The 25053-nt window shown below is 39.1% G+C and overlaps 1 protein-coding gene across 4 annotated transcripts in view; it reads right to left on the bottom strand.

Annotated features, from left to right (window-relative positions):
• Positions 1-18523: 18523 nt before the first annotated feature.
• The window catches only part of SLC36A4 (solute carrier family 36 member 4), a 66980-nt gene continuing 60450 nt past the window's right edge, over positions 18524-25053 (bottom strand). For 3 of the 4 annotated variants that reach the window (XM_049889561.1, XM_049889562.1, XM_049889563.1), the window contains one exon: positions 18524-22879. In XM_049889561.1, the coding sequence (XP_049745518.1) occupies positions 22572-22879 (308 nt within the window). In that variant the 3' untranslated portion in view covers positions 18524-22571. The remainder of the gene's footprint in view (positions 22880-25053) is intronic. The other variant, XM_049889560.1, reaches the window with a different exon arrangement.

Raw genomic sequence — 25053 nt, 5'->3', positions numbered from 1 at the left:
GGTGGATGGTTCAAACATACCCAGTGGCACCACAGAAGGAAGGCCTGGTCATCTGTTTCTGTACAAATTGCAGCCAAGAAACCAGATGGAGCAGTTCTACTCTGTGACACATGGGGTTACCATGAGTCAGAATTGACACAATGGGTTTGCTCTTTTGGTTTTGGCTCCATATTAAAAAAAAAAAGATCCATTCAGAATGAGACTGGCATTTTGGGGAAAGGCTGAATAAACAAAAAACCATAAGGCAAACTTGGTTAAGGAATATTTAACAGCAAAATGACTTTACAACACAAGGAAATTTATAGCACTTGCAAAAAAAAAAAAAAACATCAACTATGTCCTTTGTTGCAAACTACAGCCTGGTCAGTTTATAGCATTCCGTGCCAATAGGTAATGATTCTTAGTGCAGAAAAACACTGACTGGGTTGCCAAACAGCACCGTTCAGTGTAGAAACCTCTCTGTAAAACAGGACTTCCCAGTATGTGGGCCAGACTAGGGGAACAGTAAATATTTGCTGAATGAAAGGAACAAATAAATGAGTAGTCATATCCAGAAATCAGGGAGTTAGGTCATGGGATTATGCAATAAGTGTTGTTTGTGAAGGCCAAGGAGTGTTTCACACATCTACCCATGCCTACTAATTTTCAAGGTTATTATGATAATACAGTACAAATTTATTTAAATCACCATTACATTTGTTATAGTTTTTTGGTACATGTAAATAAAAAGTATAACTATAGTAGGAAAGTCTGCAATTTTTGTTTGTTTGTTTAAAAGGGGAAGGTGTTACTCAAAAAAGTCTGATTCCTCGATTCCTTCCTCCCCCAGCCCCAGGGAACCACCAATCTGCTTTCTCTTTCTATAGATGTACCCATTCTGGGTATATCACATAAATGGGGTCATACACCATGAGACTTTTTGTGTTCGGTTTTTTTCCCTTGGCATAATGTTTTCGAGGTCAGTCCACATTGTGTTTCATTCCCTTTTATGACTGAATAATATTCCATTGTACGTATCTACCATAATTTGTTTACCCATTTGTCTGTTGATGGATATTTGAGTTGTTCCCACATTTTGGCTATTGTGAGTAATACTGCTAGGAAACATGAGTGTACATGTGTTTGAGTTTCTGTTTTCAGTTCCTTTGGGTATATACTAGGATTGGAATTGCTGGGTCATAAGGTGGCAAACAACTTTTTAATCTTACCTGGAGGTCTTAATTAAAATCAAATTGCATCGAAACACTAATTGCCTAAGTAACTTGCATATCAGAGATATTTGGGGTTGTTGGAATTTCCTCCAAAGAGATTTTAGATGTACACTTTCGAAGGTCTAATTTTGGTTCAGAATTTACTGAACAGTGAAAACTAGAGACCTTCAGAGTAATTTAATCAGCTCCTGTCGCTCTAAGCTGGCATGTCAAGATAACACATTTCATCTTTGGGGAAAACGTTTCCGTATTTATTACACTGTTGAGAATTTCTTAATGCCTGACCTACTCTAATTTGAGCTTGTCTCCTTCCTTTTGTTTCCTGACATTTACAAGGAGACTAGAATATCCTGGAAAAAAAAAGCATTCACATAATCTCACAAAGAAGTTACCGCTTCACTGTCTGACTTTTTAAAAATTCCAAGGGCTATTATCATTAAAGTTGAATAATGCCAGAGGATTATGGCATTATACCTAATACATGGACACATAATAACATAATACATGGGTTAAGCGCATGGGGTTTAACACTGATCAGACCTGGGTTCCATCCTGGCTTCAGCACTTACTAGCATGTCTCCCCAGGCACATTGCTTCACCTTCTTAAGCCTTGGTTTGCTCTTCTATAAATCGGGGTAATACTACTACTTCCCTCATATGGTTGTGAGAATTAAACAAAATGCTCCATATAAAGGGCCCAGCACATATGTTCCCAACAACTATATGTTTTTGTTGCTTTTTACCTACAGTAGATTCACTCTATCAAAAGAGAGCAATAGATACCATGTAATAGATAATTGTCTTTATGAATTATCTGAGAGATGGTTTTCCATTCTCAATTACTCTATCAGGTCAAATTTGAAGGCAGTAATGGTTTTTTTGTTTGTTTTTTAAATGTTTGTTTAAATCTAGAATTAGGGAGAAAACATTGAATGCATTTTTTACTTTTAAACAATTTTAATGTTTTAGTCTCAATTACTTGTGCTTTTTCCCATTTCACAGAAGCCAAAGTGCACTTAAGTCTTGCTGAGCCTGTTGTCAAAGACCCCAGACCTTTATTTAGACAATGGCACCTGGGTGGCAACTCTCAGCTACCACTGGCAGAGTGGCTGTCAGAAGTGACTGAATTAATTTTTAGATTATTTCATTCTCTGCATTAATGGCATCTAACAGAGACAAGGTAGCAGGATAGAACTAATCAGCAACAGTACAAAAAACCAGGAATTCAACATTACACTGAGGCTGCTGAAGGAGGTACATTCTCTGTGCTCTCACATAGCGGGGCTGCTTAAGTGAAGGTAATGACAACTACTCAGCTTGGGAACCATAGGCTTAAAGTGAAACCCTCCAGGAATAAGGAAGCATATTTGACATGAACATAAAACTACCACAATGACCTTTCAGGTGCATTGTTGTTAAGCTGTGAGCAGATAACTAAAGCAACACTTGGTGGTGATGACTGAGCACAAAGGAATAGGGCTAGCCTATGATCTGGAGGAGTCTAACCCTACTATAAGGAAAGCCCTAGTGGTTCAATGGTTAAGCACTCAGCTGCTAACTGGAAGGTTGGTGGTTTGAACCCACCCAGCGGCTCCTCAGGAGATAAGACCTGACAGCCTAGAAAGCCCTGTGGGGCAGCTCTACTCTGTCACTTTGGGTCGCTGGGAGTCAGAGTTGACTCAGCACCTAACAACAAAGCACTCTATTGTAAAGCTTTCTTTGTTTTCATTTTTACTACAATTTCCAGAAGTATTTATTCTAATATTGTATTAAGCTATGCTTTTTACCTAAAAATATGAAACTTATGGTAACTATTTACTTACAGCCATATCATGATTACGTATCTAACTCTATAGCAATTCCGGGAAATTAAGTCTCCTTGATTAATTTTGTTCTGTTGTACATAGGGTCACTACGAGTCAGGACCAACTCAATGGCACCTAACAACAACAACAATTAAGTCTGGAGACTCAAAAAAATCAGTTCGATTACTGACTTCATCTTTTTAATAAAAAATGATGGGGTGCTGTATTTAGGAGCTGTCAGTACTGCAAGATTATTCTTTACCTCTGTTCCTCAATTCATCTGATGTTTATTGAGACCTTGCTGTGCTCAGACGGGTTTTTTAATTTATTTTAGGAGCCACATTCCCTGTGTGATGCCTGCTTAATTCTGACAGGGTTTGAAGAGAAATTGTACATGCAAATTTCAGAAAGAAAAACACAATCAACCTCACCCCATATTCCTCTCCATTGTCAATATTTCGCTTCTACTTTTATGAAAGTGAAGATGAACAGGCTGGATTCCTTCTACCCTTTTTATAACAGAGACTACTCCTCCATCATTGCCTCTTTTTGAATTCCCAGGTTGAGGCTGTTGTTGGTCAGAGCAGAGTGCTAATTAGATCAGCATCTCATCTGTTCCAGCCTCTCCCATCAGGCAACTGTCTCCATTAAGGGAGTGATGAGAGGGAATGTGAGAGAAGAAATTTTGTTCCAAGAGTACAGATTGTGCCTCTGATTCCCACTGTCTGATATCGATCACTAGGATGAGTGAAAATGTGTGGACAGCTCTGTCTGAGACCGTTGCTGCTAACTTCTCAAACTTCCTCACCAAGATACTCTTAGGGTAGCACAGCATGAATGTGTATTCTCAGGTGTCCAAGGCATAACCCACAGTAAAATCCTCAAACTTGAAATTTCTCTAAAGTATTCTGCTTTATTTTTAAAATCCACATGCTTCCTGGATATTAATCCATAATATTCTTGTTCATTTTCATATAAAATATTATTTTCAAGTACTGTATTTCACTGACTCTTGCTGGATGTTCATTGAGCCCACTTCCTCTTCCAGTCACACAGAAAAACTCTATTTCCCAGCCTTCTTTGGAATTAGCAATACAGAGCTATGTATTTAGGTTCTAGGCAATGGGATGTGGAAGAAAAGACACACCCCCCTCTTGGCCTAGCCATGGAATTGCCTGTTTCTCTTCCCCTTCCATGGTGATCTTAGAGGCCATATGTTTAGTATGGCAGTGACACTACGTGCAAAAAATCGGGATCCATGTATCCCCACTTGCAGGAGAGAGGTATGACAAGAGCAAGAAATAAAATATTATGTTAAACCACTGGACTTTTAGGGGTGGTTTATTATAGCAGCTATTATTACTTATCCTGACTAATACACTTTATTAAAACAATTTTTTTCCTACAAGCTGCACACATCAAGAGGCAGTTTCATGGAGTTAATCAATTTTGAAAATGGAGCTGAATTGAAGAGTGCTGAATAGCATTATCAGATTTAGTGTCCTGCCAATTTCTCTCCTCTGTCTTGCTGTTGGAGCCCTGGTGGTGCAGTGGTTATAGAGCTTGGCTGCTAACCAAAAGGTCGGCAGTTACAGTCTACCAGCTGCTGCTCCTTGGAAATCCCATGGGGCAGTTCTATTCTGTCCTATAAGGTCGCTATGAGTCGGAATAGACTGACAGCAACAGGTTTTTTGATTTGGTCTTGCTGTTACATTATTTCTAGACCCCAGACTTATAAAAATATGTAATATATATATATATATATACACCAAAAAGAATTAAAAAATTTTTTTCTTTCTTTTCTTTCCAAAGCTTGATGAACTCTATTAGGTAATCATTGAAGGAAGATGCCCAGAATACCATTTAAAAAATGCAATATTTTTAGGCTAATTTGGGTTGAATTTTTTGCAAGTGCATCTTTTTGTTAAGAAGAAAGTAATTTTGCATCGTTTGGCAGATTTAAAGGGTTTCTGATCCACTGTCATTCTGTTAAGAAGGCCTGGTGGCACTTGACAGCAATGGGTTTGATCATTCTGTTAGTGTCTCAATTTTTTTGCCATCGCATATACTGAGCCTCAGAAGAGTTATCCCCATGGCCACTCTCTTCATATAATGCAAATCCCAGGACTTGTAACATTTCCGCCCTTGCACCAGTCCCAATTTTCCACAGCACAACCACAAAAAAACCAGTAGAGGGCAACCTTTCACCACTTTCAGGCATTGTGTACCCATTGTCATCAAGGTGATTCTGACTCATAGTGACCCTATAGGACAGAATAGAACTGCCCCATGGGGTTTTCAGGGTCGAAAACTTTAAAGAAGCAGACTGCCGCACTTCTGCCCTGGAGCAGCTCGTAGGTTTGAACCACTGACCTTTCAGTTAGTAGCTGAGTGCTTAACCACTGTGCTGCCATGTCTCCATTGTGTAACCTGGACAATTTCCTCACCCAGTCACTCCACCAACAATCTCTCACCAGTGTTTCACAAAATTTTGTTATTCCCAAACCACTTAAAAGTTGTCCAGTGTGCTTTTGGACCATTAATGTTAAAAAAAAAAAAAAAAAATTAATGTTAAGTGAATAGAAAAACACACTTGATAATTACTTAAATTATAAAAACCCAAAATAATATTTAGCCAATGGTAGGAATAATTGTTTCATGTCAGTAAAAGAGGAATGATCTCTTTGCTAACCTTTCTCGAAGCTTCTTACTCAATAATTCAAACAAAGGCTCTACATGCAGTGTTTCTTTCCTGCCTCTTTATTACCACTAAATTAGAGAATTCAAAATGACACATACAGTTCATTGGGAATGTCAGCAAGAGTTTGGTGGCTCCATCTGATAATCCTGGATATTCAGATCAAACACAGACCCAGAATTGACAGATTTATCAACGAGCAGTACCTTGAGAACTCTAACCTCACAATGGAATGGAAAGCTGACAGTTTGGGTTCCACTTGGGAGTAGTGGCAAATAAATTCCTAATCTATTCTGCTTGCATCTCACTCTGCAGAGCAATTCTTTACATTCCATTTCATGTCGTTTTTAAACATGTCCAAGGATATTTCATTGCTTTGTTTTCTCTAATGGGAAAGAAAATCATCAAATATTGGGAGTGAGTCAAATTCCTAATGACTGAGGTGTTTAAGCCACAGCTTATTTTGTGTGGCGGCATTTTAATCCTAACACCTTATCCACAGCATCAAAAATTCTCAGTTATTTATCCATGAGGCAATAAGTTCAGGATTGTCCAGATAATCCCAGGACATTGCTGAGACACACCATGCATTTGAAATGCTAGAAATGGTCTTTACTGGCATTATCAGTGCCATGAAGAAATTTTCTCACCCCTCATTTCAACAACTCCTAGGAGCACATTTGCTCTGCCAAACAGCATCCTCCAGTGGGGAAAAGCAGTATCTTGTATTCACTTCCATTCTTTGCAGAATCTGCAAAAAAACGTGTACACTCAATAGTTGCAAGTTGATCTTAGTTATTATTTACCCTATTAAACATAAAATTGAGATCAGGAGTCACTATGGTAGACTGCTAATTAACCTCTGAAAATCAAGCAGTGTGTGGATTTGCATTTAGGGATTACTCTCCTAAAGTGAATGGAAGAAATGATGGAGTAAAAGAGCTGAAGACTTCAAAAGGTGGCTTGAGAAGATTAAGTGAAGTATCATAATGAAATGTGAAAAGACCTGGAGTTAGAAAACCAAAAGGAAAGAACATGTTCTAAGCCGAAAGAACTGGGGGAAAAAAATAATAATAATTCAAGCCTCAAGTTGCAATTTTGAAAGAGTATTGGACACAGGAAGCATCAAAAAAGATGGAAGGGATATGTTGCGGTCGTTGTTAGGTGCCGTCGGATGGGTTTCAACTCATAGGAACCCTATGTACAACGGAACGAAACACTGCCTGGTCCTGCACCATCCTCATAATCATAGCTATGTTTCAGCCCATTGTTGCAGCCACTGTGTCAATCCACCTGGTTGAGGGTCTTCCTCTTTTTCGCTTACCCTCTACTTTACCAAGCATGATGTCTTTCTCTAGGGACTGATCCCTCCTGATAACATGTCCAAAGTACATGAGACAAAGTCTCTCCATCCACACTTCCAAGGAGCATTCCAGCTGTACTTCCAAGACAGATCTTTTCATTCTTCTGGCAGTCCATGGTATGTTCGGTATTCTTCACCAACACCATAATTCAAAGGCGTCAATTCTTCCTCAGTGTCCCTTATTCATCGTCCAGCTTTTGCGTGCATATGAGGTGGTTGAAAACACCATGGCTTGGGTCAGGCACACTTTATACAGGAGTGTAATCTTGAATCCATTTTATACTGGAAGGTATTAGTGTGGTAATTGTTTTTACCACATACCACACTCTGCTTTATGTGCAAATAATACTTCCTAGAAAAAAATTTATAAAAGACACTGAATTAAGCATTGGAGCAAATGAGTTTTCAGTTAAATGAATTCCAATTTCCAGATATTTATTACTGTTCTTATTTTCACTTTCCTTTTCTAGCTATTTCTATAAATCATCATCTTGGCAGAGTCATTGTCCCAACATTTAGGAGTTCTCATTGTCGACATACTGCAGTCTATTTATAGCATATACTGTAATGCACGTAGATAACAGGTTTTCAGGGCAGAGGAGTCTGTCTTTTGTGAGAGGATTCCAAAACTACTGAATGTGTGAATCTTCTACAGCAGGGTACACTTAGGCACCAAAAGTTCATTAAAATATCCTCATATATCAATAATAGGTATTATAGTTTTGTCTTCTTAGACAGAAATGGACCACTTGCATTCCAGATCATGTCTACAATCTGTGCATAGATATCTCTCAAGTCTTTATGTGGTGCAACTAGCAGGCTTGGCTGCTAACTGAAAGGTTGGAATTTTGAGTCCACCCAGAGGTACTTCAAATAAAAGGCATGATGACCTACTTCCAAAAAACCCAGCCACTGAAGACCCTATGGAGCACAGTTCTACTCTGATACCCATGGGGTCACCATGAGTCAGAGTCGGCTTAATTGGAACTGGAGTTGCCAGGCAGAGGGAACAGCAAGTGCAAAGCCCTGAATTAGGAGCATGTCTGGCAGGTTTAAGGAAATCCATCTCTGAGATAAGTACTGTGGGGAAAAAAAGCACTATGATGAATAAAACACAATCAAGGCTTTCAGGAAGTTTCAGTTTAGAGGGGAGACAGACACAGAAACTTAATTCTTAAACAAAGTAGAAAGTGTGATAATGGACATACCAAAAAAAAAAAAAAAACCTGTTGCCATGGAGTCTATTTCAACTCATAGCGATCATATAGGACAGAGTATAACTGCCCCATAGGGCTTCCAAGAACATAGTCATTTGTTAATATGCAGGAGGGAATATACAACTCAGTCTGTGTAGGGATGAGGATGCATGGAAGGCTTCCTGGTAGAAAAGACACCTAAACTGAATCTTAACGATAAGAATTGGCCAGGAAAAATTAGGGAGAGAGAAGAAGGAAATCATCCCAGCAAGGGGAGGAAATGGAGTCATGGAGATGAGAAAGCGATTGTATGGCTTATTTGTGGCATAATAATAAGTTTCGTATTGCTGTAACTTGTACGGTGAGGCAGGAGTGGCAAGAGAGGAGGCTGGAGAGGTCCAGCCTGCTAGTGTACTACCTTAAGAAGCATGGTCTTGATTCAGTAGATTGGAAAAGGATTGAAGATTAGGAGAGTGACATGACTGGATTTCCAAGTGTCCATCCTGTGCCCTTGTGGAGACTATCAGGTGCTGAGGCTAAAAGCTAAATAAGACACAATATGCTTTTTCTTTTTTTTTTTTTGCCTACTTTTGTGTTCTACTCCTGACCTCCTCAATCTTTATTCACATCCAGATCACCTTCCCTCCCCACTCACTGCAGGTTGGGTGTTCAGTGTCCAGTTCCCTTTCTTTAACCCAGGCCAAGGTCCTGGATAGAGGATAACAAAAGTACTCCCCAGTTCGTCAGCATGCTTAATGATAAAACATTCTACCATCTGCTTCATGGCACCAGAAAACTATGAAAACCAAACGACCTGATTTCTTCTCCATTTCAAGCCTTCAAACAAGACCACTTTTGCTGGAAAATTTGGAAAAAATCTCTTCTTTAAAAACTGATGCACAACCTTTCCCGAGAAAACTTTTCTCAGGGGTCTGTGTGTTATTGAACCATAGAACGTTGGTCCTTGTCCAGCACACTCAGACTTGCCAATTACCTGGACACGGGTCTTTGAGAAAGAGAAAGTAACTTTACTGCAGTGCACAGAGCAAGGAGCCAGGAGGAAGTTCCTCAGATCCAGCTCCTTGAGCTATGGGTAGGCAGGGCTTACATGTGATTTGGGCAGCAAGATGGCAGCCGGGCAGGTATTCTGGGGAGGGAAAACTCTGGAAGTCAGCCAGGAAACAGGTGATGCGGTTCTTGTTAGACCTCTCACTTCAAAATAGGGTCCGGGTGATGATTTTCCTTCTGATTCGTTCCTCCTGTTGCTGTGTCCTCTGTTGAGGTCAATTAGCGGTCACAGCTGGCCCTTCTGTGCATGCAGGGTTGATCAACTCTGACTTGGGCTGGTTTAAGGACTAATGGAAATTTACTGGCATTTGTAGGGTCAGGTTACACATGAACCACTTGAAATCTGAACTCTATCAACGTACATGCAAAATGCCGTGAGCATGTGCGTATCTGTATTTTGTTTTTGTTTTTTTGTTATATTTCTTTTTAATTTCTTTTTTTTTAATAACTTTTATTAAGCTTCAAGTGAACGTTTACAAATCCAATCAGTCTGTCACATATAAGTTTACATACATCTCACTCCCTACTCCCACTTACTCTCCCCGTCTTGAGTCAGCCCTTTCAGTCTCTCCTTTCTTGACAATTTTGCCGGCTTCCCTCTCTCTCTGTCCTCCCATCCCCCCTCCAGACAAGAGTTGCCAACACAATCTCAAGTGTCCATCTGATATAATTAGCTCACTCTTCATCAGCGTCTCTCTCCCACCCGCTGACCAGTCCCTTTCATGTCTGATGAGTTGTCTTCGGGGATGGTTCCTGTCCTGTGTCAACAGAAGGTCTGGAGAGCATGGCCGCCGGGATTCCTCCAGTCTCAATCAGACCATTAAGTTTGGTCTTTTTATGAGAATTTGGGGTCTGCATCCCACTGATCTCCTGCTCCCTCAGGGGTCCTCTGCTGTGCTCCCTGTCAGGGCAGTCATCGATTGTGGCCGGGCACCAACTAGTTCTTCTGGTCTCAGGATGATGTAGGTCTCTGGTTCATGTGGCCCTTTCTGTCTCTTGGGCTCTTAGTTGCCGTGTGGGCTTGGTGTTCTTCATTTTCCTTTGCTCCAGGTGGGTTGAGACCAATTGCTGCATCTTAGATGGCCGCTTGTTAGCATTTAAGACCCCAGACGCCACATTTCAAAGTGGGATGCAGAATGATTTCATAATAGAATTATTTTGCCAATTGACTTAGAAGTCCCCGCAAACCATGTTACCCAGACCCCTGCGCTTGCTCCGCTGAGCTTTGAAGCATTCATTTTATCCCGGAAACTTCTTTGCTTTTGGTCCAGTCCAATTGAGCTGACCTTCCATGTATTGAGTGTAGTCTTTCCCTTCACCTAAAGCAGTTCTTATCTACTGATTAACCAATAAAAAACCCTCTCCCACCCTCCCTCCCTCCCCGCCTCGTAACCACAAAAGTATGTGTTCTTCTCAGGTTTACTATTTCTCAAGATCTTATAATAGTGGTCTTATACAATATTTGTCCTTTTGCCTCCGACTGATTTCGCTCAGCATAATGCCTTCCAGGTTCCTCCATGTTATGAAATGTTTCACAGATTCGTCACTGTTCTTTATCGGTGTGTAGTATTCTATTGTGTGAATATACCACAATTTATTTACCCATTCATCCGTTGATGGACACCTTGGTTGCTTCCAACTTTTTGCTATTGTAAACAGAGCTGCAATAAACATGGGTGTGCATATATCTGTTTGTATGAAGGCTCTTGTATCTCTAGGGTATATTCCTAGGAGTGGGATTTCTGGGTTGTATGGTAGTTCTATTTCTAACTGTTTAAGATAACGCCAGATAGATTTCCAAAGTGGTTGTACCATTTTACATTCCCACCAGCAGTGTATGAGAGTTCCAATCTCTCTGCAGCCTCTCCAGCATTTATTATTTTGTGTTTTTTGGATTAATGCCAGCCTTGCTGGTGTGAGATGGAATCTCATCGTAGTTTTAATTTGCATTTCTCTAATGGCTAATGATCGAGAGCATTTTCTCATGTATCTGTTGGCTGCCTGAATATCTTCTTTAGAGAAATGTGTGTTCATATCCTTTGCCCACTTCTTGATTGGGTTGTTTGTCTTTTTGTGGTTGAGTTTTGACAGAATCATGTAGATTTTAGAGATCAGGCGCTGGTCGGAGATGTCATAGCTGAAAATTCTTTCCCAATCTGTAGGTGGTCTTTTTACTCTTTTGGAGAAGTCTTTAGATGAGCATAGGTGTTTGATTTTTAGGAGCTCCCAGTTATCGGGTTTCTCTTCATCATTTTTGGTAATGTTTTGTATTCTGTTTATACCTTGTATTAGGGCTCCTAGGGTTGTCCCAATTTTTTCTTCCATGATCTTTATCGTTTTAGTCTTTATGTTTAGGTCTTTGATCCACTTGGAGTTAGTTTTTGTGCATGGTGTGAGGTATGGGTCCTGTTTCATTTTTTTGCAAATGGATATCCAGTTATGCCAGCACCATTTGTTAAAAAGGCTATCTTTTCCCCAGTTAATTGACACTGGTCCTTTGTCAAATATCAGCTGCTCATATGTGGATGGATCTATGTCTGGGTTCTCAATTCTGTTCCATTGGTCTATGTGTCTGTTGTTGTACCAATACCAGGCTGTTTTGACTACTGTGGCTGTATAATAGGTTCTGAAGTCAGGTAAGGTGAGGCCTCCCACTTTCTTCTTCTTTTTCAGTAGTGCTTTGCTTATCCGGGGCTTCTTTCCCTTCCATATGAAATTGGTGATTTGTTTCTCTATCCCCTTAAAATATGACATTGGAATTTGGATCGGAAGTGCGTTAAATGTATAGATGGCTTTTGGTAGAATAGACATTTTTACTATGTTAAGTCTTCCTATCCATGAGCAAGGTATGTTTTTCCACTTAAGTATGTCCTTTTGAATTCCTTGTAGTAGAGCTTTGTAGTTTTCTTTGTATAGGTCTTTTACATCCTTGGTAAGATTTATTCCTAAGTATCTTATCTTCTTGGGGGCTACTGTGAATGGTATTGATTTGGTGATTTCCTCTTCGATGTTCTTTTTGTTGATGTAGAGGAATCCAAATGATTTTTGTATGTTTATTTTATAACCTGAGACTCTGCCAAACTCTTCTATTAGTTTCAGTAGTTTTCTGGAGGATTCCTTAGGGTTTTCTGTGTATATAATCATGTCATCTGCAAATAGTGATAACTTTACTTCTTCCTTGCCAATCCGGATACCTTTTATTTCTTTGTCTAGCCTAATTGCCCTGGCTAAGACTTCCAACACGGTGTTAATAAGAGCGGTGATAAAGGGCATCCTTGTCTGGTTCCCGTTCTCAAGGGAAATGCTTTCAGGTTCTCTCCATTTAGAGTGATATTGGCTGTTGGCTTTGCATAGATGCCCTTTATTATGTTGAGGAATTTTCCTTCAATTCCTATTTTGGTAAGAGTTTTTATCATGAATGGGTGTTGGACTTTGTCAAATGCCTTTTCTGCATCAATTGATAAGATCATGTGGTTTTTGTCTTTTGTTTTATTTATGTGATGGATTACATTAATGGTTTTTCTGATATTAAACCAGCCTTGCATACCTGGTATAAATCCCACTTGATCAGGGTGAATTATTTTTTTGATGTGTTGTTGGATTCTATTGGCTAGAATTTTGTTGAGGATTTTTGCATCAATGTTCATGAGGGATATAGGTCTATAATTTTCTTTTTTTGTAATGTCTTTACCTGGTTTTGGTATCAGGGAGATGGTGGCTTCATAGAATGAGTTGGGTAGTATTCCGTCATTTTCTATGCTTTGGAATACCTTTAGTAGTAGTGGTGTTAACGCTTCTCTGAAAGTTTGGTAGAACTCTGCAGTGAAGCCGTCCGGGCCAGGGCTTTTTTTTTGTTGGGAGTTTTTTGATTACCGTTTCAATCTCTTTTTTTCTTATGGGTCTATTTAGTTGTTCTACTTCTGAATGTGTTAGTTTAGGTAGGTAGTGTTTTTCCAGGAATTCATCCATTTCTTCTAGGTTTTCAAATTTGTTAGAGTACAATTTTTCATAATAATCTGAAATGATTCTTTTAATTTCATTTGGTTCTGTTGTGATGTGGTCCTTCTCATTTCTTATTCTGGTTATTTGTTTCCTTTCCTGTATTTCTTTAGTCAGTCTAGCCAATGGTTTATCAATTTTGTTAATTTTTTCAAAGAACCAGCTTTTGGCTTTGTTAATTCTTTCGATTGTTTTTCTGTTCTCTAATTCATTTAGTTCAGCTCTAATTTTTATTATTTGTTTTCTTCTGGTGCCTGATGGATTCTTTTGTTGCTCACTTTCTATTTGTTCAAGTTGTAGGGACAGTTCTCTGATTTTGGCTCTTTCTTCTTTTTGTATGTGTGCATTTATTGATATAAATTGGCCTCTGAGCACTGCTTTTGCTGTGTCCCAGAGGTTTTGATAGGAAGTATTTTCATTCTCGTTGCTTTCTATGAATTTCCTTATTCCCTCCTTGATGTCTTCTATAACCCAGTCTTTTTTCAGGAGGGTATTGTTCATTTTCCAAGTATTTGATTTCTTTTCCCTCGTTTTTCTGTTATTGATCTCTAGTTTTATTGCCTTGTGGTCTGAGAAGATGCTTTGTAATATTTCGATGTTTTGGACTCTGCAAAGGTTTGTTTTATGACCTAATATGTGGTCTATTCTAGAGAATGTTCCATGTGCGCAAGAAAAAAAAAGTGTATTTTGCAGCAGTTGGGTGGAGAGTTCTGTATAAGTCAATGAGGTCAAGTTGGTTGATTGTTGTAATTAGATCTTCCGTGTCTCTGTTGAGCTTCTTACTGGATGTCCTGTCCTTCTCCGAAAGCGGTGTGTTGAAGTCTCCTACTATAATTGTGGAGGTATCTATCTCACTTTTCAATTCTGTTAAAATTTGATTTATGTATCTTGCAGCCCTGTCATTGGGTGCATAAATATTTAATATGGTTATGTCTTCCTGATCAATTGTCCCTTTTATCATTATATAGTGTCCTTCTTTATCCTTTGTGGTGGATTTAAGTCTAAAGTCTATTTTGTCAGAAATTAATATTGCTACTCCTCTTCTTTTTTGCTTATTGTTTGCTTGATATACTTTTTTCCATCCTTTGAGTTTTAGTTTGTTTGTGTCTCTAAGTCTAAGGTGTGTCTCTTGTAGGCAGCATATAGATGGATCGTGTTTCTTTATCCAGTCTGTGACTCTCTGTCTCTTTATTGGTGCATTTAGTCCATTTACATTCAGGGTAATTATAGATAAATAAGTTTTTAGTGCTGTCATTTTGATGCCTTTTTATGTGTGTTGTTGACAATTTCATTTTTCCACATACTTTTTTGTGCTGAGGCGTTTTTCTTAGTAAATTGTGAGATCCTCATTTTCATAGTGCTTGACTTTATGTTAGTTGAGTCGTTACGTTTTTCTTGGTTTTTATCTTGAGTTATAGAGTTGTTATACCTTTTTGTGGTTACCTTATTATTTACCCCTATTTTTCTAAGTAAAAACCTAACTTGTATTGTTCTATATCGCCTTGTATCACTCTCCATATGGCAGTTCAATGCCTCCTGTATTTAGTCCCTCTTTTTGATTATTGTGATCTTTTACCTATTGACTTCCATGATTCCCTGTTATGTATATATATATTTTTTTTAATTAATCTTAATTTGTTTGTTTTTGTGATTTCCCTATTTGAGTTGATATCAGGACGATCTGTTTTGTGACCTTGTGTTGTGCTGATATCTGATATTATTGGTTTTCTGACCAAACAATATCCTTTAGTATTTCTTGTAGCTTTGGTTTGGTTTTTGCAAATTCTCTAAACTTGTGTTTGTCTGTAAATATCTTAATTTCGCCTTCATATTTCAGAGAGAGTTTTGCTGGATATATGATCCTTGGCTGGCAGTTTTTCTCCTTCAGTGTTCTGTATATGTCGTCCCATTCCCTTCTTGCCTGCGTGGTTTCTGCTGAGTAGTCAGAACATATTCTTATTGATTCTCCCTTGAAGGAAACCTTTCTTTTCTCCCTGGCTGCTTTTAAAATTTTCTGTTTATCTTTGGTTTTGGTCAGTTTGATGATAATATGTCTTGGTGTTTTTCTTTTTGGATCAATCTTAAATGGGGTTCGATGAGCATCTTGGATAGCTATCCTTTCGTCTTTCATGATGTCAGGGAAGTTTTCTGTCAGGAGTTCTTCAACTATTTTCTCTGTGTTTTCTGTCCCCCCTCCCTGTTCTGGGACTCCAATCACCCGCAGGTTATCCTTCTTGATAGAGTCCCACATAATTCTTACGGTTTCTTCATTTTTTTTTAATTCTTTTATCTGATTTTTTTTCAGCTGTGTTGGTGTTGATTCCCTGGTCCTCCAGATGTCCCAGTCTGCATTCTAATTGCTCGAGTCTGCTCCTCTGACTTCCTAGTGTGTTGTCTAATTCTGTAATTTTATTGTTAATCTTTTGGATTTCTACATGTTGTCTCTCTATGGATTCTTGCAACTTATTAATTTTTCCAGTATGTTCTTGAATAATCTTTTTGAGTTCTTCAACAGTTTTATCAGTGTGTTCCTTGGCTTTTTCTGCAGATATCCTAATTTCATTTGTGATATCATTAAGCATTCTGTAAATTAGTTTTTTATATTCTGTATCTGATAATTCCAAGATTGTATCTTCATTTGGGAAAGATTTTGATTCTTTTGTTTGGGGGGTTGGAGAAGCTGTCACGGTCTGCTCCTTTAAGTGGTTTGATATGGATTGTTGTCTCCGAGCCATCACTGGGAAACTAGTTTTTCCAGAAAATCCACTAAAAAAAAAAATGCAGTCAGATCCCTATCAGAGTTCTCCCTCTGGCTCAGGCTATTCAGATGTTAATGAAGCCGCCTGGGGAGGGTGGGGGAGGGAACAGAGAGATAGGAGAGTAGCACCTCAGAATATAGCCAGAGTTGCTTGTCTTGCTTGGAATGACTATTATATCTGAGATTCCTGTGGGCGCGTCGCCTATGTGTGCTGGCTGTGTGGAGATTGCCCCCGGGGGGTCTGGCCCGCTGGAGTCACGGTCAGATCCTCCGCTTCCAGCCCCACGCCCAGCGTCAAGGCTCCCCTACTGGGACGGTGCACTCTCGACTCCAAAATCAGTCGCTGCCTCCCGGGGACTTCTCGTCCCTCCAGCCACGTGGCCGTGCTGCCTCCGAGAACCAGTTGGGCCTCCTCCCGGGGTTAGTTCAGATGGGTGGAGTAGCTCCCCGTGCTTGTGCCATGACCGAGTGTCCCGGCTGGGACGCTGTTCTCCCCGCTCCAATACCAGTCACTGCCTCCCGGGGACTTCTCCTACCGGCTGCGTCCCACGTGACCCGGCTGGTCCCCTTCCCGGGGTTAGTTCAGGGGGGTGGAGCAACTCTCCGTGTTTATGGCGTACCTGCGTCCAGTCCAAATCCCTGCGGGACGGTTCCCCGGCTCGGATGCTGCTCTTTCTGCTCCAAGATCAGTCACTGCCTCCCGGGGACTTCTCCTACCGGCTGCGTCCCACGCCGCCCGTGGAACCGGCTGGTCCCCCGGGGTTAGTTCAGGGGGGTGGAGCAGGTCTCTGTGCTTGTGCCGTACCTGACTGGTACGCTGGCTCCAGGCTCTGGAAACAATCGCTGCTTCCCCGTATTAGTTCGTTCTCCGTCTCTAAATCTGGTTTGTTGTTCAGGGTTCGTAGATTGTTATGTGATCGATTCACTTGATTTTCCGTGTCTTTGTTGTAAGAGGGATCCGAGGTAGCGTCTGTAGACGCCTAGTCCGCCATCTTGGCTCCGCCGTATCTGTATTTTTCAGGACAGAGGTTTCATAGCTTTTACTAGACTCTAAAACAGGTTTGGAACTCAAAGGATATTAACAAAAACTGCTATAAACCTTTTACATTAAAAAGAAAAAACTAAAAAATTTTGCAGCTATTAAGTGGCCATATTTTAATTTTTTCTCCAGCAATTATCACATAAGGATTCTTACCATATTTACATCTCTATATTCCTGGTCCCATCCTCGATCCCACCCCTTTTTTTTTTTTGGTCTTTGTGTTCCCTCTGTTGCTTACTAGGAGCATCTACCACAAATCAGGCTTCCTAAATTTCTTCTTCCCGAGACCCTAAAAAAATAAAAGTTGCTGGTGACCCCATGAGCGTCAGAGTAGAACTGTGCTCCCTAAGATTTTTAGTGACTGATTTTTCAGTAGATCACCAGACCTTTCCTCAGAGGTGCCTCTGGGTGGACTCGAACCTCCAACCTTTCAGTTAACAGCTCATCACGTTAACTGCACCACCACCTCTCTCTGTCCTACTTCCCTTTAATCCTCCTTGGGTACATTTAAAAATAGTAAAACCCAATTCTTTATCCTAACACTACAGTTTCATTTTCTGTATATCCCCCTATCTGGACCCAAAGCTTATTTTTACAGAGCTGTAATTTTTTTTTAATTAATTTAACATATTTTTATTTCTTAAATTATTATAAAAAATATAGTCTTTAGTATATTAGTAAAATTAGTATATTCATTGTATTCTAGGTTGACATAATTTATGAATAGCTTAAACATTTCAGTTGCTTCCAACTTTTTTGCTATTAAAACATGTTACAACTACACCTTCAGGCATAGAGGCTTTCTCTATGAAAGGAGAGTGACATGATCTGATGAACTATGGTATGTCCTGTTAAGTTCACAAAAGCAGCAGATTGATGTAAAGGTATGAATATCTTCATGGTCTTTGATATGGGCTTGGCATAATGCCTTCAGAAGTATTATTACAATTTTATAATTCAAGCAAAATGTATTGCATGATTGATAAACATACTGCTGACCTTAAGAAAGTGGTAAATTGCACCACTGATGAAGAATCTGCGGGCTGCAGTCATTCTGTAGGAAGTTTAGGTCACAGTGTTGAGGGTGCCATTTTTATTTAAAATCAACTTCTGCTTTTAAATCTTTGAGGTACATAATATTAACTTCAAAGGATGAAGATCACATGACAAAGAATTAGTATAAAGACTGATTAAATGTTAGTTATAAGAATATTACACTAGTGCCATTTTGGCTTATGACATTTGTCAATGTCATTAACCTTATAAAGGACAAATTTCTTTTAAAAGGCATTAGCAAGTAAATAATTGTTTTTATTGAAAATTCATAAGTTACAGTACTTTTAAGACAGTATTTTTGTTCTGTTATGAAGAAAAATAAGCTAAAAATAAAAGAACTAACTCAAGTGCAATATTTCATTTCCATTCAACCTAACAAAATCACTTTGAAAAACATAAAAACTCACAGCTTATTCAAGTTATAAACACTTATTTTCCTATTTGTTATTAAGGGAACTTTAATGGAATAACTTCCAAAGTGATCTTTTTCAGCATATCTTCCTGAACCCAACTTAAACAGTAAATTAATATGTAGTTCACATAGATTACAGTGGGGGGAGGGCTGTATAACTTTAATGTGAAAATTTAAGACTCAGAGGGTTTGTAAGTTATCACAAGGCAATATATAGTATCTCTAGCCATTTCTTCAGCACGTTTTATCTCCTATCTCAAAACCCAACAATTTCAGAAGGGTTTTTAGCCTAGTGAGCTCTAGCGGCATGAACAAGAACAACCTAATACTGGTAAAGTATTAACTATCACAGCCAGCCATTTAATGCTGTCCTACTTTTTTTTTTTTACCTTTTAGATCAAAATTTTTTTAATTTTCTTAAGAAGCTAGTCAAGCTAAAAAGATCAAAATACTCATTTTTAATAACTCTACATTATCAATGGTCTATATTTTTACCCCATTATTTTATTCCTCGACAGATAGTATTTATCAAGCCACTAACATTAAGTTGAAGTAATTTTATTATTTCCATCAATTCTATCCTGTGTCTTCTCCCCTTTAAATGAATAAAGGAGAACTAAGGTCAAGACCTAATTTAGGCATATACTGTCAGTGAACAAATGCACTACTCAGGTGCTGTACCTGCGATGGAGAACAACCACTGGTAAACTAGAGTAAGACCTGTGCTTTGCCACAGCTAGAAATGGCTCTAATGTAGAACTTAAAAAAGTGTTTTTATAGTGTTTTGCAGTTAGATAGCTTTTATGCGACATACTGTGAAAATACTGAGTGGAATTAGGACCTGTTAGGGAATTTACCACATACACATTGTCATAAAATACCTGCTCAAATATAGGTGCATTGTCTAGTTGAGAGACATGAATGGCTTTAATAATGGAGAATCCAGTGAGGGCAGAATTGAAACATAACATGGCATTGCTAATACAGTATTTGTTTTTATTTGGTTACACAATCCAAATTGGCCTTCAGCCAGGAAAAAACCCGAGTTCTCATTTCATTAGTCATGGAGAAATCTGGCAACATGGGGAAAGGAAGATCTCCTGATGAAGAACGTCTGAGAACCAGTGTTTGACAAACTGACTATACTGGTGAAACCCTTGTGGAAGCTGACTTAGCACAGCTAATCAGAGGTAAATAAAGCTTCCCTTTCTTCCCCCTCAGTCGCAGAAAATGCTCAGACAACTGATTAACTTTCAGAGAAGGTTCCTTAGTGTTGTAGCAGATGAAATGCCGAAGTTATTTTAGCCATAATGTGATTGACCAAAGAGATCAGATACAAACTTGGCAGGTGCAATCTCTTTCCTTTTTCCAGGCCCCCAAATAAAAGCAACAGCTGGTTTAATGAAAATATCTCCTTTGAAAGTTTTTTAAAAATAATTTGACTCATTAAAACTTAATTTTTAGAGAAAAAATATACTCACTGACTTTTTTGCAAATAAAATACATTACTAACATCTTTAAATAAGAGTGTATTTATACTTTACATTTAAATAGTGTTTCTTGCTAAGAATTACAACTATGTTCTTCCTTTTAGTTCCCCTTTCTGCATTTCAGCGTTTCTCCTATACTTAAAGTACTGGATCATTTAGTGAATTTAGTACTGGATGTTGATTCAGCAGACACTCACTGCATAAGGACGCCTAGCTGATCACGTGCTCAGCGCTTGTTCACGCTGAATTAAAAAATAATTTATTGCTACGATCAACTATTCAAAATTTCATTGCATTTGATGAATTCCATAATGAAAATAAACCTCAGGTTGAAGTATAAAAATAAAATAGCACATATGAACTAAGTTTATTATCTGCAGACAGATGACAAAAATCTAATACTACTTTCTGTTAAATAGTGGTTTTCAAGTTATTTTATAATGTAATAAAAACTTAAAAAAACACTTAATTTATTCTTAAATTCAAGATCATATACCATTAATTTAAATAAAGGTTATTTTTTCTGTAACTTCTCCCACATCCTCTTAATAGGACTAAAAGCTCACTGTAACAGATTTAACATAAAAGTATCACAAACTATTATTTGTGGTAACTAATGCAAATGTTTTAAAAAATGTACCAACATAAAGTTTCTTATGTATCTTTACGATTGTAACGTATGACCACTTAATGATGCAAGCAAAAAATACTTGAGCTAAGTCACCATTTACCAAACATATAAAAATATAGAATATATATACTACAGTGATCTTGATATCTTGAAATACAGTATTACAGAGTACTACCAGTCTGGTTAAAAAATTCAAAATCTTTAAAATTAAGAATAAAAAAAATTAGGAGAAAATTCTATTCTTAATATTTTAAATTTAACAATTTTCACCTTCCATGTTAACGGTGATTCTTTTGTTTTTGTTAATAACTGGGTTTGAAGAATATGGAGTAATAGAATGTATTTCTCTAGGGGAAGACTGGAGTGTCTTGATATTTAGTAGATCATTACTATTGTCTCAAATTTTCCTAAACATGAATCCCTTTATGGTTCTTTTATTCTGCCCATCAGTTCAATAAAAGACTATGATAGGGAAAGTCACAGGACTGGAAAGAGTCCTTGGACTTAAGAACCATAAACCTGTATTTTAACAGTCACCTATTTCCTAGCCATTAAGAAAGACAGCACCTATAAAATCCAGGAAAGGGAAGAAACAATGAGGAGATTCCAAGCCACAGTGTAGCTATGTACATTCTACTGTTTAGCAGTTCCACCAGCAAATGGTCTCTAAGCTGTTTAAAAAAAAGAACACTGCTTCTTTCCCTTGTTGAGGTTTATATGGCCAAAGTGCAGGTTTCTGAGAGTTCCTACTTTCAAAATACTAAAATATAATTAAATAGACTCAGCATTAAAATTAAACTGAATATAATTTATTCTTTTTCTGAGATGTGATGTGAAAAATAAAAACCCTGGACTGGGAGTCAAGAACTTAGGTTCTCTTGATCTCAAAGCTGTGTGGCCTTGAGTTGTTCAACCTTTCTGGGCCTCAATATCCTCAGGTAAAAGATAAGGAAGTTGTATTGGAGAATCTATGAAGTCCTTTTCAAAGCTGACTACAGCATTAAGTCAGAATCTTGCACAGTGCCTCCTGATTATTATTATGAAGATTAATTACCATTATACCAAAAAACCAAACCCGCCGCTGTCAAGTTGATTCTGCCTCATAGTGACCCCATAGGACAGAGCAGAACTGCCCCACAGGGTTTCCAAGGAGGCTGGTGGGTTCAAATTGCCAACCTTTTGGTTAGCAGCTGTAGCTCTTAACCACTGCACCACCAGGGCTCCACCTACCAGTATAGAATAGTGAAAAAATAACTCTGGTTTTTGGAATTTTCTTATGCTTATGTTCTACTTAACAGGAATTTTCTATACTTCCAGTGACTAATCATAAGTATTTGGCTGATAAAAATATAACCAAGATAGTTTTTAATTACACACAAAGTTTACTTTGACACTCAATGAGATGGTCTGGAGAAAGATTTTTGTTACCTATGATATTTAATTCTCCTATTGTTAAAACCCTCTTCCCTCCTCAGCTGGATGGGAGAAGAGTAGCAGTGGGGTTAAAGAGAGAAATCTTGATTGAACTATTTCTGGTTGAGGAGAATAAAAATAGAAGTCTTTCTATTCTTTATTTTTTTTACATTTTACTTCTCTAATTCTAGTTTCATCAATTTCCAAAATTAAATTTCTCAAAATTATTGCTAACACTTAAAACCAAGGATCTGTCATAGTTTACCACTACTGACAAATAACTACAATTCACTGCCAAAACATTAATATCTTGCCAAAATAAAACAGTTTGGTTCTGTTTTTAAGTATACTGCAATGTATTTTCCTAGTTCTTATTTTAGTCATTTTCAGAACTGAGACAAAAGTAGAAGACTCATAATTCTGCTTCTACTATTTCAAACCAGATGTTAAACACGTTGTATTCAAATTTAAAGACAGACTTTGTTGAGTGTCAGCCATGACTCTGGGAGCAGGATAGATAATTTCTTCAACAGTTACATATGTACCCAATAGAAAACCAACAACTCCAGTGAACGCTATAGAAATATTTTTTAGGATCATCCATATATTGTAATGTTCCTTTGAAAACGTAAGAATTTCAACCAAAGGTGGTAGGATCAGGGCCAATGTGCTGCTGCTCACAGCTCCAACGAAGGAAATAACGATGTCTAAACGAGGAATCAGAATTGCTACTGCACCTGGAAAATAAAAATATGTATTTTTCACATTTAAATATTTGGTACTTACATAAATAATAAATGTAAATATTTTCAATACATTAAAAGTAATTCAAGTCTGCACTGCTGAACTATTGCTTGTGGAAAAATATGTCACATTTTGCTCTGAAAAAAAACAAAACAGGAGGCAGAGCCAACATGGCGCTATAGACAGAAGCACTACGCAGTCCCTTCGCAGCAAAGACCTGAAAAACTAAGTAAACAGAGACAAACATCAATCCTGGAACCTGAAGCATCAAATGAAGAGATAAAGAACTTAGCCAAGCATCAAATGGAGTAAGAAACTGACAGAGAACAGAGAGGGAGGAGAAATACAGAGTGGAGGTCCCCTATCAGCTAATGTGGCATGGATTAGCCATCCTGGACTCCTCAGCCACTGAGAAGAGTGGACAGGGTGTACAGTACGACAGCTTCAAGGAGATCCCAGTAGGAGACAGAGCAGCCGGTAACCAGCAATACACGCTTTCCCATCCCTTATCCTTCTTCCCCCTGCTCCGCTTCTGCCGCTTCCTGATGGGATGCGGTCGCTCAGTCATAGAGATGCCAGCTCCTTACCGCTTGGATTCGCCCCGCTCACATCAGCTGGCTCCTTAAGTGCCTTTTTTTGTTGTTGTTGCTGCGGTTGCTTTTTTCAGGCTCTTTGGTTTTCTTCTCTCTCTCACCAATTTCCCTTCCTTTCTCTCGAACACTTGGCTCCATGTGCCATCTCCACTCCTTCATGACAGGTTGTGAAGCACCGCTTGCCTGGGTAACCACTTCCCCAGTCCATGCCACCATGCTGGTTGGATTCCTGGAGGCATTTTTTTCTTTTCTTTTCTCCTTTTGATTTTTCTTCATTTCTCAGCTTCTTGTCTCTCTCCACTTTCCTTCTTTTCCTGTCTCCTGAATACCTACTGCTGTGTGCCATCTCCGCCCCTTCTAGATGGCCTGTACAATGTCGCTTGGCTTGGGATCCACTTCTCCTGTCCGCGCCACCAAGCCAGTAGGCTCCCTTGGGGCTTTTTTCTTTTCTCGATTTCTTGTCTCTATGATCCTTCCCTTCTTTTCTCCTGAACACCTGGTGCCGTATGCCATCTCTGCTCCTTCTAGATCAGCTGTGCAGTGCTGCATGGCTGGGGAGCCACTTCCCTGGTCCGTGCCACCACACCAGTGGGCTCCCTCGGGGCATTTTTTTTTCTTCTTTCTCTTCTTTTCTTGGTTTCTTGTTTCTCTCTACCTTCCTTCATTACCCTTCTCCTGAACACCTGACACAATGTGCCATCTCTGCTCCTTATTGATGGGCTGTGCAGTGCACTTGCCTTGGTACCTGCTTCTGGTGGGCTACCTTGGAGCATTTTTTTCTTTCTTTCTTCTTTTTTTCCCCTAGTTTCTTGTCTCTACCTTCCTTCCTTTCCTTCCTCCCAACCACCTGGGATCTTCCCCGCCCCTCGGTTTCTTGTAACTCTGTACGTTCCTTCCATTCCTTTCTTCCGACCACCCAGCCACATGTGCCTTTCTCTCTCCTTTTTTCAATCTATTTTCTTACCCTTCTCTCCCTTCCTTTCTTTTCTTCCACCCACCTAGCTGTGTGTTCCACATCTGTCCCTTCTTGTCGGGCTATTTCTCACTGCCTAGCTAGAAAGCCAATGGCACATGGCTTCTCTGGGTCTGCACCACTCCAACAACAGGCTCCTTCAACACTTTTTTTTTTTTTGGCTTCTGTTTCTCTCTCCTTTCTCTCTTTCCCACACCCACTTACCTCCACACATCCCTCCCTCCCGCCTATGTGAACCATGCACTGAGCATCACACCCACATGCAGCACAGGCATGATCTACCAGAACCTGCCTTGCACTGAACTCCAGCCCCACCCTGTCGGCCCCAGTATGAGCCACAAATGACCCATCCCACACCTCCCTTCTGCTGGACCTGCCCTGCTGCACCACAGCTGAGCAACTGGCCCTGCCCACTGGACAAGGCAATGAGAAGTATCATGCCCACAGACAAGCAAACAACAAAGAACACCTAGCCTGCCTGCTCAGCCATAACCAATAAGGCAAAAAAGCAGGATAAAACTACAATCAATAAACAAAGAAAAGAACTACTGAATGTTTCAAAGACAGCAGACAGTATCAAACATATAAAAAAAACAGGACA

This window comes from Elephas maximus, chromosome 7, assembly GCF_024166365.1.
Source record: "Elephas maximus indicus isolate mEleMax1 chromosome 7, mEleMax1 primary haplotype, whole genome shotgun sequence".
NCBI classification, from domain to species: Eukaryota; Metazoa; Chordata; class Mammalia; order Proboscidea; family Elephantidae; genus Elephas; species Elephas maximus.
Note: the sequence above shows the minus strand (reverse complement) of the source record. Positions and strands in the feature narration are given on the sequence as shown.